The following is a 17,102-nucleotide window of genomic DNA, read 5'->3' as shown; positions in this document are numbered from 1 at the left end:
CTATAACTGGCACTGCAGTAGTGCTCCCCAGTCTCCCCCACAATTATAAGCTGTGTGAGCTGAGCAGTCAGACAGATATATATAATATTATATATAGATAATAGATGATGCAGCACACTGGCCTGAGCCTGAGCAGTGCACACAGATATGGTATGTGACTGTGTCACTGTGTGCTGTGTATCGCTTTTTTCAGGCAGAGAACGGATTATAAATAAAACTGGTGGTCACTGGTCACTATCAGCAAAACTCTGCACTGTACTGAGTACTCCTAATGCTCCCCAAAATTAGTAAATCAAGTGTCTCTCTAATCTATTCTAAACGGAGAGGACGCCAGCCACGTCCTCTCCCTATCAATCTCAATGCACGTGTGAAAATGGCGGCGACGCGCGGCTCCTTATATAGAATCCGAGTCTCGCGATAGAATCCGAGCCTCGCGAGAATCCGACAGCGTCATGATGACGTTCGGGCGCGCTCGGGTTAACCGAGCAAGGCGGGAAGATCCGAGTCGCTCGGACCCGTGAAAAAAAACATGAAGTTCTGGCGGGTTCGGATTCAGAGAAACCGAACCCGCTCATCTCTAGTATAAACAGGACATGCACACTTTAACGAACCCATCATTTCAGCGACAGGGTCTGCCACACGACTGTGACTGAAATGACTGGTTGGTTTGGGCCCCCACCAAAAAAAGAAGCAATCAATCTCTTCTTGCACAAACTGGCTCTACAGAGGCAAGATGTCCACCTCATCATCATCGTCCGATTCATCACCCCTTTCACTGTGTACATCCCCCTCCTCACAGATTATTAATTCGTCCCCACTGGAATCCACCATCTCAGATCCCCGTGTACTTTCTGGAGGCAATTGCTGCTGGTGTATGTCTCCAAGGAGTAATTGATTATAATTCATTTTAATGAACATCATCTTCTCCACATTTTCTGGAAGTAGCCTCGTACGCCGATTGCTGACAAGGTGAGCGGCGGCACTAAACACTCTTTCGGAGTACACACTGGAGGGAGGGCAACTTAGGTAGAATAAAGCCAGTTTGTGCAAGGGCCTCCAAATTGCCTCTTTTCCCTGCCAGTATACGTACGGACTGTCTGACGTGCCTACTTGGATGCGGTCACTCATATAATCCTCCACCATTCTTTCAATGGTGAGAGAATCATATGCAGTGACAGTAGACGACATGTCAGTAATCGTTGGCAGGTCCTTCAGTCCGAACCAGATGTCAGCATCAGCAGTCGCTCCAGACTGCCCTGCATCACCGCCAGCGGGTGGGCTCGGAATTCATAGCCTTTTCCTCGCACCCCCAGTTGCGGGAGAATGTGAAGGAGGAGATGTTGACAGGTCGCGTTCCGCTTGACTTGACAATTTTCTCACCAGCAGTTCTTTGAACCCCTGCAGACTTGTGTCTGCCGGAAAGAGAGATCCAACGTAGGTTTTAAATCTAGGATCGAGCATGGTGGCCAAAATGTAGTGCTCTGATTTCAACTGATTGACCACCCGTGAATCCTGGTTAAGCGAATGAAGGGCTCCATCCACAAGTCCCACATGCCTAGCGGAATCGCTCTGTTTTAGCTCCTCCTTCAATGCCTCCAGCTTCTTCTGCAAAAGCCTGATGATTGGAATGACCTGACTCAGGCTGGCAGTGTCTGAACTGACTTCACGTGTGGCAAGTTCAAAGGGCCGCAGAACCTTGCACAACGTTGAAATCATTCTCCACTGCGCTTGAGACAGGTGCATTCCACCTCCTTTGCCTATATCGTGGGCAGATGTATAGGCTTGAATGGCCTTTTGCTGCTCCTCCATCCTCTGAAGCATATAGAGGGTTGAATTCCACCTCGTTACCACCTCTTGCTTCAGATGATGGCAGGGCAGGTTCAGGTTTTTTGGTGGTGCTCCAGTCTTCTGTACGCGGTGCCTGCACGCCGAAAGTGGCCCGCAATTCTTCTGGCCACCGACAGCATCTCTTGCACGCCCCTGTCGTTTTTAAAAAAATTCTGCACCACCAAATTCAAGGTATGTGCAAAACATGGGACGTGCTGGAATTTGCCCAGATGTAATGCGCGCACAATATTGCTGGCGTTGTCCGATGTTACAAATCCCCAGGAGAGTCCAATTGGGGTAAGCCATTCTGCGATGATCTTCCTCAGTTGCCGTAAGAGGTTTTCAGCTGTGTGCGTATTCTGGAAAGCGGTGATACAAAGCGTAGCCTCCCTAGGAACGAGTTGGCGTTTGCGAGATCCTGCTACTGGTGCCGCCGCTGCTGTTCTTGCAGCGGGAGGCAATACATCTACCCAGTGGGCTGTCACAGTCATGTAGTCCTGAGTCTGCCCTGCTCCACTTGTCCACATGGCCGTGGTTAAGTGGACATTGGGTACAACTGCATTTTTTAGGACACTGGTGAGTCTTTTTCTGACGTCCGTGTACATTCTCGGTATCGCCTGCCTAGAGAAGTGGAACCTAGATGGTATTTGGTAACAGGGGCACACTGCCTCAATAAATTGTCTAGTTCCCTGTGAACTAACGGCGGATACCGGATGCACGTCTAACACCAACATAGTTGTCAAGGCCTCAGTTATCCGCTTTGCAGCAGGATGACTGCTGTGATATTTCATCTTCCTCGCAAAGGACTGTTGGACAGTCAATTGCTTACTGGAAGTAGTACAAGTGGTCTTCCGACTTCCCCTCTGGGATGACGATCGACTCCCAGCAGCAACAACAGCAGCGCCAGCAGCAGTAGGCATTACACTCAAGGATGCATCGGAGGAATCCCAGACAGGAGAGGACTCGTCAGACTTGCCAGTGACATGGCCTGCAGGACTATTGGCTTTCCTGGGTAAGGAGGAAATTGACACTGAGGGAGTTGGTGGTGTGGTTTGCGCGAGCTTGGTTACAAGAGGAAGGGATTTACTGGTCAGTGGACTGCTTCCGCTGTCGCCCAAAGTTTTTGAACTTGTCACTGACTTATGATGAATGCGCTGCAGGTGACGTATAAGGGAGGATGTTCCGAGGTGGTTAACGTCCTTACCCCTACTTATTACAGCTTGACAAAGGCAACACACGGCTTGACACCTGTTGTCCGCATTTCTGTTGAAATACTTCCACACTGAAGAGCTGATTTTTTTGGTATTTTCACCAGGCATGTCAATGGCCATATTCCTCCCACGGACAACAGGTGTCTCCCCGGGTGCCTGACTTAAACAAACCACCTCACCATCAGAATCCTCCTTGTCAATTTCCTCCCCAGCGCCAGCAACACCCATATCCTCATCCTGGTGTACTTCAACACTGACATCTTCAATTTCACTATCAGGAACTGGACTGCGGGTGCTCCTTTCAACACTTGCAGGGGGCGTGCAAATGGTGGTAGGCGCAAGCTCTTCCCGTCCAGTGTTGGGAAGGTCAGCCATCGCAACCGACACAATTGGACTCTCCTTTGGGATATGTGATTTCGAAGAACGCACAGTTCTTTGCTGTGCTTTTGCCGCAAGTCTTTTCTTTTTTCTAGCGAGAGGATGAGTGCTTCCATCCTCATGTGAAGCTGAACCACTAGCCATGAACATAGGCCAGGGCCTCAGCCGTTCCTTGCCACTCCGTGTCGTAAATGGCATATTGGCAAGTTTACGCTTCTCCTCAGACGCTTTTAATTTTGATTTTTGGGTCATTTTTTTACTGATCTTTTGTGTTTTGGATTTTAAACTAGTATGAAGAAAGAAAAAAAAAACACCACAGGTATACAATGTAGATATATGGATACTATTACTTATACTTATGGACGACGAGTGACGAGTCGACACAGAGGTAGGTACAGCCGTGGCCTACCGTACTGCTGCTTAGTGCTTATATATAAATATAATATACTGTATAACGGACCTGGTGGACAGTGTCAGCAGACTGCTAAACTAGTATGAAGAAAGAAAAAAAAAAACACCACAGTGTTTTTCAGGCAGACAAACTTATACTGGACTGGTGGTCACTGTCAGCAAAACTGTGCACTGACTGTACTCCTGCTATAACTGCTCCCCAGTCCCCACAATTAGGCAGTGTGAGCAGTGCACTCAGCACAGATATATCATGCAGCAGTGCAGCACACTGAGTGAGCACAGATATGGTGGAGCGTTTTTTTTCAGGCAGAGAAACAACGGATTAAACTCAAAACCCTGCCCTGTACTCCCTAACAGCTGCTCCCCGTCCCCAATCCTCCCCACAATTTATAACTAACTAAGTTCTACTATAACGGAGAGGACGCCAGCCACGTCCTCTCCCTATCAATCTCAATGCACGTGTGAAAATGGCGGCGACGCGCGGCTCCTTATATAGAATCCGAGTCTCGCGAGAATCCGACAGCGGGATGATCACGTTCGGGCGCGCTCGGGTTAACCGAGCAAGGCGGGAGGATCCGTGCAAAAAAGGGTGAAGTTCGGGCAGGTTCGGATTCCGAGGAACCGAACCCGCTCATCACTAGTTGTCATATCCAAGGTTTAAAGCAATATACAGAACTGCCTGGGTGACAGATGCCCCCAAAGTTGGGCTTGCTCCCTGAAGACGTGAATTGTTTTGCAGCAGCTGAAGCTCACAGAGAGCTTAGACTATGGGCGTGTCACACAAACCCCTCGTTGCAGCCAGAAACTGAAATTAGGCCAAGTGGAGGCTCTGAAGTGGCCAGGTTACAGCATCCTGTCCTGTTGTGGTTTTGTTGGGTTCTTGTGAAATATGGTTCTCAGAGATTGCTCAGTCCCTTACCGAGGGGGGCGTAGATACAAACACTATAAAGTCTCTTAGTATCATGATTGGAGAGTCAGTGACTAGAGAGAGGGAGGGAGACGCCAAAAGGGAACCTGCGAGACAGGTGAGGGACTTGTGACAGAGAAGAAGACTTTAAGATAAAGTGCGAAGAAGGTAAAAGGTGACGGATAAGGTGAGGAAGAGGAGGGATGAGTTAAAGCAGTGGACGCCGCCGAGAAGAACGTTGGTCGAGGACGTGGCTGTGAATGACGCCAGGCGAAACGGACGTGTCTCACACGGCGTCGGGCACCTGGATTCTTGGAGGGCTGGGAATATCGGTCATGGCTTTTCTACTTGGCTGCGCCAGCTGCCGGCAGAGTGAGTATGGTTGGCCTGACGACTCGCTTATTAGAATGGAATCTCACTTGGTAGAAGTCTGTGTCTCTGACACTGAGGGGCAGATTTATTAAGCCTGGTGAAGTGATAAAGTGGAAGGTGATAATGCAGCAGCCAATTAGCTCCTAACTTTCATGTTACAAGCTGGGTTTGAAAAATGACAGTTGGGAGCTGATTGGCTGGTACGTTATCACCTTCCACTTTATCACTTCACCGGGCTTAATAAATCTGCCCTTCAGTCTCGGTCTCAGTCATTAGCAGTCAGTTACTTTCTTTGCACTTCATGCACCCACTGGGAAGATGTGTCACTGGTCGGGAACCCAATGCCAGTATCACAGGGAACCTGATGGCTGTACAGCACTGGTTTCCCCATGATATAAGTAATGGACCCATTCATTATTAGGGGCCCGACGTGGGTGCTCCGTATTCAGCAAACTCTTCCAGCAAACGTTTCACTGCGGGAACCTATGTCAATGTACCATTAGATAACGTTATTACGCAGAGTCCCTCTTCTTGGGAAGGAGGTCCAAGTTGCAAAGAGGGATCCATTTGGTTCCATCTGCCCCTGTGCCCATTACGTTAGTGCACATGTGTGAAATCAGCTCATGTTTGAACTTACACTGCCAGGTCAGACCTTCCGGGTAACATTAATCCGTGTCAGGGAATGCACAATTGCTCTGGTACTACTGTAACCGCCTTGCAGTTAGACGGATAAATAATTCTCAGGAGGCTTTAAGGGCTATTGATGAATATTCCACCTAGTGAGGTGTCCAATACTTCTCCCCATATACCAGGTGTGGCCCAATCAGTGATGTATTCTATGATTACATTATACCTAGGCATTAATCCCACTTCTTATGCATCCCGGGATTTTATTTGGTTTTACAGCCGCTGCCTGGCACTGTGCTGATATTCAGCTTCCCTCTCCAGTATTGCCCTTCCCCACCTCAGTTTCACCCAGGTGTATTCCATGGGTGTGGATTATTGGGTCGATACAAATATATATATATATATATATATATATAAGCTGGAGGGTGTAGGCGGCACTCAGAGTCTTGCACGTAGTAATTTAAAGAAAAGCCATAAGTGTTTATTGATCGACGTTTCGGGGGACGGACCCCCTTCCTCAGGACACAGCAAAAACCTGAGGAAGGGGGTCCGTCCCCCGAAACTTCGATCAATAAACACTTATGGCTTTTCTTTAAATGACTACGTGCAAGACGCTGAGTGCCGCCTACACCCTCCAGCTTGTATTGGGGCCATTTCACTCCTAGGAGGGCACCAGAGCGAACACCCCTACGGGGATAGCAGAGTGCCGGGTTGTATCCATGGAATATATATATATATATATATATATATAGTATTTATTGAAAGTTTATATAGATAGATAGATAGATACAGAATGTGTCTTAAGGGAGCTACGCAGATATTTACTTTAAATCTGGAACTCTCTTCCAAATTTTGACAACAAATTAATAAAAATGTTCGATTTATTCACACATTACCATTGAACAGAACAATATAGTACATATAACCATTGTATTAATGTACAGCGGCAAGTACAATTAAAATGCAGACTTAAGTTTTATAAAATGCATGAATCTTGATTATTTCATCCAATGGTGTTACTTAAAAGATGCCTGATGTTCTCACAATAGAGCCAAACCCAACACGTTTCGTCCCGAAGGACTTCATCAGGGGTTCATATCAATGGCTATTGGAAGAGCTTTATGGGGCAAATAACTGATTTAACGGTAGTGTTGTTCCCACATGTAAAATCAGTATGATACAATAATAAAAAAAACAATGCTGGATACACCAGTTTTCACAGTTGATCAGGCCAATATAGTCAAGCAATACAGGGATTTATGCGCTGTATTCACAAATGGCTAAATCCACAATTATGTTGATCAAGCTTAGCAGATTGCCAGGCTTTCCTAAACAGCAGAGAAAACGGCACTCAGAGCATATATGAAAAAAGCCTGTATTAGATCAACCGCGCCTTCATCAGGATGTCTGTATGCTTGTACTATCCTGATGAAGGAGTGGATGCTCCGAAACTGTTAAATGTTGATCTAATACAAGGTTTTTTTTTTTAAATATTATATATATATATATATATATATATATATACATACACGAGTACATATATAAATTAAAATAAGATCTGATTGAGATGTGATATAAAAATAATACTTTAATTCACACAAAAAATTACAAGAATAACTTTCACAGCAAGAACAATGCTACTATCATTCAATTATCACCAGTAAAAGCTGACGAAAATAGCTATAAAAAGGTTTCCTATAATTTTCATGAAAAACCATTGATACATAAGGTTCTCGTTCTTTTTCAATATAAGTTGAAAAAGTAAGAAAAAACCCCAAAAGGTATAATTCAGCAAAAAAAAACAAAAAAAAAACCCCAAAATATAAACTCTTAAAAAATGCAAAAATTGTAGAAAGGGAATTTTAGTACTTTTTTAACACCTTTTTATAGCTTCAAGAAGCCAAGCTCGCACCGTGTAATCTTTACATCGTATTCTACATCCCTCACATTTCCCATCACATAATGCATTACTGACAGATGTAAGACTCAAGGCCATAGTCAAACGCAGGGGGGGTTTCCGGTTGCACAGAAAACCCCCTCCTCTTGGCAAGTAGCTCGCATTATGACAACAATAGCAATAGTATATAATATGATTATTAGAGCAGCCGCCACATCGTGCAGTGTAAGGGACAGAGCAGAGCTGCTGCACATGCCCAATGGTAGCAACTTCTTCTACCAAGTTTGCTGTGTGTGTCATATTGTACTTGCAACAGTATTTGCTTAATATATTTATAAAAATGTTCTGTGATTTTATCTAATGCTTGGTACACCAATAACACTGGCGTATATTTATAATGGGTGCAGTGTGTAGACGGGCCCCCGGGTCTCAGTGGGTCCAGCGTCACACACCCTGCACCTATTTTTTTCAATAATTACCCTCCAAAGTCCCACGTCGGCAGCAGCAATGCTGCAAATATCTCCAGGAAAATGGCGTGGTTGTAAATTTTCCCGGCGTTTCAGGTATGCGCAGTAAGAAAATCACTGAAAAAAAATCATCCACTGCGCTATTTTCCCGGAGTCCTGCACATGCGCACTAGACTGGCTAGAGAGGAGGGGGCCAAGACACAGTTTCCACACAGGCCTTCTCCTCCTCCCTAGAAGCACCTCTGACTTGTCGATATATATAATTCGTACAATCGATGAATGATATATCAATCGGTCATTGGGCGGTATCTATGAATGATTTATCTGTGAACCACATAATTCACAGATGTATTGCGTCGGCCCTGCAAGCGCGGCAGATGGAGATATATCTGCCTGCGTGGACGGGCATCCTGCCAACCTACCCATATGTCGGCCACAAGAACCACCGACAATAACATTACAACAATTAAATATGCCCGCCCAGTTGCGTTGTCTGGCCAGACATATTGTGCAGCCGATCGGTAAAAGTATACGCTTACCAGAATCGCCAAGTCAGCGGGTCGGTCGGTTGGTGGGTAGGTCGTTTAAGTCTGTACTAGCAACGGACTGGGGCTGTATCACAGCCCTGGCATTTACGTGACTGTGCACGCCGAAGGCGCAAAAGGGGGCGCAGTCACAGCTCATAGGGCCATGGCATTGTGGCACGCCCTATATCTCTGATGCCAGGAGGCTACGCTGCTCGGCCCGCCCCTGTCTTCATGTGCCGGGCAGAAGTGCCAAATGGGCAGTCCGGTCCTGGTCTGTACCCAGCGTAAGAGCAAACGTCCCCAGTCCACAAGCATCAGCATCTGCCAGTAGATGGAGCAGGTGGTGTCAGAAAAATGGGGCAGCTTTCTAGTGGCTTTGTGGTCTTTGGGTTTCCTTCCCATACCTGTTTGCGTTCCCTTTCCTCAATCATGCCCCCCCACACACACACACCTAAAAAAAAAAAGTATGGTGAGGACTGAAAAAACTTTATGTGGAAGAAGCGTCCAAGATTTCTGTGCAAAAAAAAAAAAAACTTCAGGGGGACAATCTGCCAGGGACGACTCTCACCATCCCTGGCGCTGTGCCCAAAATATAGGGACAATTTACCGTCATGTAGTGGAAAGTGTTACTAACCTTCATATTCCCACTCTCTTCACAGACAGATCGTCTGATTCCGCAGAGCGCCGTCCACCTCCGCCGTAAGGAAATCTCTCTCGTTAACATCAGCCTATGGCAAATTACTTATGTTGATTTACTTACATTGGTGTCATTTTATTATTTTTATATTTTACCTAAAAGGTCTCCGGCACCTGAAATCCACCTTCGATATGAACCCGGTAAGCATTTCTCTGTTACTTATTGTATCTTGTTACGCCCTAGTCCCCTGCAGGGTGGGATGTCCCAATAGTGGACAGGACAGCAAGCAGTCTGCCACACACTCTCTCTGCACGTGTTACATCTGCCGCCCCCCCCAGTGCACATAGGGAGTCATTCCGAGTTGATCGCTAGCTGCATTCGTTCGCTGCGCAGCGATGAGGCAAAAAAAACGCCCTTCTGCGCATGCGTATGCGGCGCAATGTGCACGCACAAAGTATTATTACAATGAACGATGTAGTTTCACACAGGGTCTAGCGAAGCTTTTCAGTCGCACTGCTGGCCGCAGAGTGATTGACAGGAAGAGGGCGTTTCTGGGTGTAACTGACCGTTTTCAGGGAGTGTTCGGAAAAACGCAGGCATGCCAGGAAAAACGCAGGCGTGGCTGGGGGCGAACGCAGGGCGTGTTCGTGATGTCAAAACAGGAACTGAACAGTCTGAAGTCAACGCAAGCGCTGAGTAGGTATTGAGCTACTCTGAAACTACACAAAAAAAGTTTGCCGCCGCTCTGCGATCCTTTCGTTCGCACTTCTGCTAAGCTAAAATACACTCCCAGTGGGCAGCGGCATAGCGTTTGTACGGCTGCTAAAAACTGCTAGCGAGCAGACAACTCGTAATGACCCCCATGGTTTGCCCATTAGAGGAAACATTTGCTGCTGCGATCAGGTCTGAATTAGGCCCATAGTTCCTACTTGCTTTATATACTTTTCCCATGGTCCCTATGTAGCTTAATATTAATTTATTACCCAAACACCCACAACTTACCTCCATATTTGTTCTATATTACATTGTTTGACCTCAGCACATGAGGTATACCATCAATAAGTTTTCTTGTCACAGACGGCAAAGTATTTCATTAACTTACATAATTTATTTTTGTATTGCAATTTTTTTGTAGTGCACAGCAATCCCTGTAATGTGTTTATTTTTATATTTAACAAAACATATGTAACATAATAATCGATACCAATAATAATGCAACACTAATTCAACGTCATCTTATTCTTAGACACTTCTGCCTTACTAACAGTCCTCCTCCAAAACTATGTCACCCATTATTACTACCAATACTGTGCTTTATTACAGCCAGAGCCGGCCTTAGCTATAGGCAGGCTAAGCATTTGCCTAAGGCATTTGGAATGTCTATGGGCATTCAAGCATGTCTCTGCAGGATCTCATGCTGGTAGGGACAGTCTGCAAACTATCTGTTACTTTCCAGATGTTTTCAATCTTACATGTATACACTGCCAGAGCAGGCCCTAACCAATATGATGCCCTAGGCAAGATTTTGGCTGGTGCCCCCTAGCACCACCGCTGGTTCCGCCTCTGACCTTGCACCTCTTTCCCAGCACCATCACCTTTCATCCATAGCAGTCCTTATTTTGGTGTTTGTACCACCTATATTTTAAAAAGGAACAGTTTTTGCACAGTTGGCGCACAGCCCAAAAAGGGGTGTGTTTTTGCTGGCAAGGGGCATGGCCACACAACAGTAACCCCAATTCCAATGACACCACACAGTACTGCAACTTTATTCACATCTGATCATGCAATAGTGTCCACAATTCATATTACATCCCACAGTAGTATCACTTTACCTAATAAACGTTACTCCTCACAGTAGAGCCCCTTATTCACATTATATCACACTGAATTTCTCCTTATTCACGTTACACCACACACTATTGCTCTTTATTCACATTAGATTAGTAGTGCCCTTTCTATACGCAATGCCACATAGTAGAGCACCTTATACACATAATGCCACACAGTAATGCCCCTTACACCTATGAGACACATTATTAATGTCCTTATAAACCTGATGCGCCTTACACATTATGACAACCTTTATTAATGCCCTTTTACACATAATGTTCGTTACACGTATGCTGCACATTATTAATGCCTTATAAACATAATGACACACATAGTGCCCCCTACACATTTGCTGCACATTATTAGTGCCCCTATACACATAATGACACATATACAGTAGTACCCTGTTACACATATGCCGCACATTAATGCCCTTATACACATAATAACACACATAGTGCCCCTTACACATGTTGCACATTATTAATGCATTTTTACATGACACACATAATGCTCCTTACACATATTCTGAACACTACTGCACAACCAACCCACTCACATGCACACAGCACTCACACTGCCACTAACACTGTGACCTCTGCCTCTGCTTGGAAACAGATGTGTCCTCATAAATCTTGCCTCAATGCTAACGTCGGGCACTTTTTTTCTTTTTTAATGAAAATGCATCTTATTTGCATGCTATGTGGCTAGGATGCACAAGCAGCTTCTGCTGATTAAAATGATATGCAGCATGCCTATATACTGTGTGAGACTGTAGCTGTATCTGCATATGAAATGCTACACACAGAATATAGGCATGCTGCATATCATTTTAATCAGCAGAAGCTGCTGATGCCCCTAGGCATATCAAATGCCCTAGGCAATTGCCTAGTTTGCCTATGCCTATGGCCGGCTCTGTACACTGCTGATTACATTTGTCAAGTAGATTGCAGACAGTCCCTTAAACTCCTTCCCAGCATTAGATCCTGAAGACATGCCTGAATGCCCCTGACTTGTGAGACCTCAGAGACAGCAGAAGCCTGGTAACTGCAATTCTTGGACCTCATTGCGACATTTTCACTGACTATATAAGGTTATTACTGGATGGCTCCTTATGATACCACATGTGTATTTTGGATGACTGCTTCATATAATACTGACATCACCTATACTGCTTGTGCTTAAAGTGTTCACATGGAAGAGGGGGAGCCTGCCATCCTGTGTGTGTCCCTTATACCTGTGCAAACCCCAAGTGTATGCAGGGATGTAACAAGTGTTCTCACCACACTTTCTTTCTCAGTCAGTCCACGCCATAAAATTCCCCTGCCATGTTGCGCGCTATTTCTATATGAAACATCAGTGCATCGTGACTTTCAGACGTGTCAGACTGGAGAGCAGAGCATATTGCTCCCGCAGTATAAAATAAAGGGCATGCAGTTGTCGGGTGTAAGACACCAGCAAACACACTGAACAGTGAAGAGAATGGACAGTTGCTACATGTTTGTTATTGGTCTGTTTGTATAATTAGCAAGTATGGCAGTATCTGGACAGTGCTGCCATCTGTGTCCGTCCAGCAAGTTGGGCAGGCTATCGGTGTCCAACTAGCAAAGCGAAAATGAAGGGTGGGGCTTGCAAAGGACGGCATACCCTGTGAGGTGACATCCCTTGTAGCACGCACCCACCCCTCCTGCCATCCTCACCTCACAAAGCGCAGTCACAGATCCAGAGAGCTGCATGGGCGCACACACTGACTGCCAGCAAACAAAAGTAAGATTTATAAAAAAAAAGCTACCAGCATTACTAATGTGGGACATATGTGTATGGTGCATTACTGTGTGGCATTATGTGTATTATGGGCATTACTAATGTGGTGCATATGTGTTAGGTGCATTACTTTGTGGCATGATGTGTATTATGGCATTACTAATGTGGGGTATATGTGTATGGTGCATTACTGTGTGGCATTATGTGTATTATGGGCATTACTAATGTGGTGCATATGTGTTAGGTGCATTACTTTGTGGCATTATGTGTATTATGGCATTACTAATGTGGGGCATATGTGTATGGTGCATTACTGTGTGGCATTATGTGTATTATGGGTATTACTAATGTGGGGCATATGTGTAAGGTGCATTACTGTGTGGCATTATGTGTAATATGGGCATTACTAATGTGGGGCATATGTGTAAGGTGCATTACTGTGTGGCATTATGTGTATTATGGGCATTACTAATGTAGGGCATATGTGTAAGGTGCATTACTGTGTGGCATTATGTGCAATATGGGCATTACTAATGTGGGGCATATGTGTCTGGTGCATTACTGTGTGGCATTATGTGTAATATGGGCATTACTAATGTGTAGCATATGTGTATGGTGCATTATTGTGTGGCATTATGTGTATTATGGGCATTACTAATGTGGTGCATATGTGTAAGGTGCATTACTTTGTGGCAGTATATGTGTATTATGGGCATTACTAATGTGGAGCATATGTGTCTGGTGCATTACTGTGTGGAATTATGTGTATTATGGGCATTACTAATGTGGGGCATATGTGTAAGGTGCATTACTGTGTGGCATTATGTGTATTATGGGCATTACTAATGTGGGGCATATGTGTAAGGTGCATTACTGTGTGGAATTATGTGTATTATGGACATTACCTATGTGGGGCATTATGCAGGGTTGGACTGGCCCACAGGGTCACAGGGCAAACCCCCAGTGGGCCCCACTGCCTGAGTGTTGCCAGATCAGTTGCAGAACTAGCGGCGGTGCCTGGGGCATGAAATTGGCTAGGGCCTGCTCTGATTACGGCACGTTATTTAAATTAATGTATCCTTTATTATTTTTCTCTGGTATATGATTAAACGTATGTTGTGTAATTTTCCCGTCCTACTGTAGCACATTATTAATGAACTAGTTACCAGCCTGTCAAAATGATGGAACAACATAACAGTAATTTCAGCGTCAGCGGCAACACTTGAATTGTTCCATTGGGCACCATCTAGTGGCCACCGGCGCTCACAACACTTGAATCCCCCCCCCATAGAGGAGAGGAGCAGCATTAGCCTTTATATCTTACCACCCTCAGCACAACCTCACCTCCCACAATCTCATTATCCATTGATGGCACGACTATATCCTCTGGCCCCCAAGTACGCTGTCTTGGCGTAATCCTTGACTCCTCCCTCTCCTTCAAACCACACATTCAGCACCTCTCACACACCTGTCGTTTTCATCTCAAAAACATTTCCAGGATCAGACCTTTTCTCACCCAGGATGCCATGAAGATCATTATTCACTCACTGATTATTTCCAGACTGGACTACTGTAATCTCCTCCTAACTGGCCTCCCTGACAATTACCTCTCTCCACTCCAATCTATCCTCAATGCTGCTGCCCGGCTCATCTTCCTCACCAAACGCACTACGTCCACCTCTCCTCTCCTGCAAGCCGTTCACTGGCTCCCCTTCCCTTTCAGAATCCAATTCAAACTTCTCACACTCACTTACAAAGCCCTCACCCACTCCTCTCCCACTTACATCTCTGACCTTATCTCCCTTCACACCCACTTCTTTACCAAAACCAGCCAAATGTCTGTCTACCCCTCCCCTTAGAATGTAAGCTCTCACGAGCAGGGCCCTCTTCCCTCATGTGCTTATCCTTTTCTTACTTTAATAATCCTCAACTGCCCAAATCCCACAGTTTTTTGGCCACCTTGGAACTTATCTCTGTCGTTTACTCGTGTAGTTATGCTTAGTTACCCTGTACTTGTCCTATATTGTCTTCAACTGTAAGTCGCTGTTTGCCTGTTTTGATTATGCGCATATGTACTCTGTAATTGGGCACTGCGGAACCCTTGTGGCGCCATATAAATAAAGGATAATAATAACAATAATAATAATATAGCATGACATATTAAAATGAGCATATACTGTATATAGTGATATATAACTAGTAATATTACTATAGATCAGGTCAGATAGTATTACATACTCAGAGCACATAGGTGTGTTTCAGAATGTGCTACATATTTTTTATTAATATTATTAACGCAATGTTATACTTTATTTAATTATTATTTAATCGCTTATTTTGGGGGCTGAAAACATTTATCATTGTCCGAATAATGGCTGGACTTGGAGGGAAGATGTGACCAGGCCGGCCAGTCGTGGAATCTGTGTTATAATGACCACAGGTGCCAGCAGTATGACTGAGGTGCTCAGCAGAACTTAATCATTCTCATGTTCTAGATATTCTGACAGGAAGACAGGAAGCCGTGACTGCAGTTTGGGGGTGGAAGAGGTTTCCTCTCGCACACTACCATCTACTCTTCAGCAATTACTAATGCACAGTCCTCTCACTGCTTAGTGACAGTCAGCTATGTCCAGGGCCATCTTCTTAACAGCAGTGTAAGCCCCTGGGCAAAGCAATGCACTGGGGCCCTTACCCATCCTCCAGCGGTAGGGTTGGGGAGGGGGGGGGGTGCAATCAGCAGCAGCTTTGATGTCCCGCAGGCAGTAGGGGGTGTTCCATCGTTCGCTCAGCATGTAGCACCTGGAGCAGTAATTTCTGCTAATTACTCCTCTACTGCACAGATGGTGGGAGATGGGGTGGGAGGGAGAACACTAAACTGTAGACGGGGCATTGGGCTGAATGAAGGGGCCCCGGTACATGACTTCCAGGGTGGTAGAGGGTGTTTAATACTCAGGAGAGGGGTGGATAGTGGAGTGGGCTTAATATTAATCATTTTCCGATGGGAGGGCAGCTTGCTTTACTGCAGATATCTCCAGTTCCTGGAAATAGATTTCTTCGCTTTCAATGGAATAAAAAGACTAGAGAGTCCCACCTTTCAGGAGATATTGGGGACTTGGGGATCAGAGTTCAGGAATCAGAGCAATCCACCAACGAAATATAAAACTGCATACCAGGCGTGTGCAGCTAGCTACCGGCTGCTGGAAGGCTGATATCTCTGGTTCTGGGCATGGTAGAGACAAGCTGCCACAGAAAAGGGAGAGTCCCAGCTTTTGGAGAATACCCTCAGAAACCCTCTAAGTCAGACAGAACCCTGAGATATCTGGCTAGGAAGAGCAAGAAACAGGCTTGGATGGGGACCACTGCTTTGAAGTCGAATATCTCCGGTTCTCCAGGGCCAATTTTCAAAAATCTGGTGCACCTGGAAAAAGGGGACCCTCAGCTATCATCCAAGGGCCCTTATACTCTTGGGGCCCTTGGGCAAGTGCCCATTGAGCCCATATGAAAAGACGTCCCTGGCTATGTCACCAGTACAAGGAGACAGGTTGCTATAAGGCCCAGTGGTGACCTTGGCTCAGCAAGGCCCTAACTCAGGGCCGCCACGTCTAACACTGGGCTTCAGTACTTAGGGAGGTGGGTTAGGAAATGATTTGCACTAACACTAGAACCTTAATTCTATTTCTGTTTATAGACCTATACCCGCCAACTCCTGGTCCAGTTGTATTTCCGAAAGAAACCAGTAAGTACATGCCACAAAGTACTGGAACGCACAGAACATAGATGACACTACATTTGCTCCCTCATCACGTTCTATACCTCATTCCTTATAGCTCCTCTGCTAATCCACCACAGCTCAGCCTAAGGGGGACATGTACTACGCAATGAAAAGTGTGGAGAAGTGAGTCAGTGCAGACGTTGCCCATGGCAACCAACCAGCATTGAAGTAACATTTACAATTTGCATATTATAAAATTATACAGAGCAGCAGATTGGTTGCCATGGGTAACTTCTCCACTGGCTCACTTCTCCATTCTTTTCACTGCTTAGTACATCTCTCCCTGTAACTCTTGCAGACCAATCAGTAAAAAAATAAAAAACATTTGATGGAGTTTCTCAAATTCCAATCACAAAAACAAAAATTAGATAAGTTCAAGACAGAGAGGTTTCCTGCGGCTGGATTGTGTTTCAGCGGGCCTGTACCTGAATTTTCTGAAAAAAATGCTCATAGTTGGCTCCACTTGGCGTGGAGT

The 17,102-nt window shown here is 45.4% G+C and overlaps 1 protein-coding gene across 2 annotated transcripts in view; it reads left to right on the top strand.

The window, feature by feature from the left end:
- Positions 1-4,793: 4,793 nt before the first annotated feature.
- The window catches only part of LOC134945828 (uncharacterized), a 33,427-nt gene continuing 21,118 nt past the window's right edge, over positions 4,794-17,102 (top strand). For both annotated transcript variants that reach the window (XM_063935342.1, XM_063935341.1), the window contains exons 1-4: positions 4,794-5,106; positions 9,284-9,323; positions 9,424-9,461; positions 16,544-16,591. In XM_063935342.1, the coding sequence (XP_063791412.1) occupies positions 4,995-5,106; positions 9,284-9,323; positions 9,424-9,461; positions 16,544-16,591 (238 nt within the window). In that variant the 5' untranslated portion in view covers positions 4,794-4,994. The remainder of the gene's footprint in view (positions 5,107-9,283; positions 9,324-9,423; positions 9,462-16,543; positions 16,592-17,102) is intronic.

This window comes from Pseudophryne corroboree, chromosome 7 (assembly GCF_028390025.1).
Source record: "Pseudophryne corroboree isolate aPseCor3 chromosome 7, aPseCor3.hap2, whole genome shotgun sequence".
Taxonomy (NCBI): Eukaryota; Metazoa; Chordata; class Amphibia; order Anura; family Myobatrachidae; genus Pseudophryne; species Pseudophryne corroboree.
This window is presented reverse-complemented; position numbering and strand designations above follow the sequence as displayed.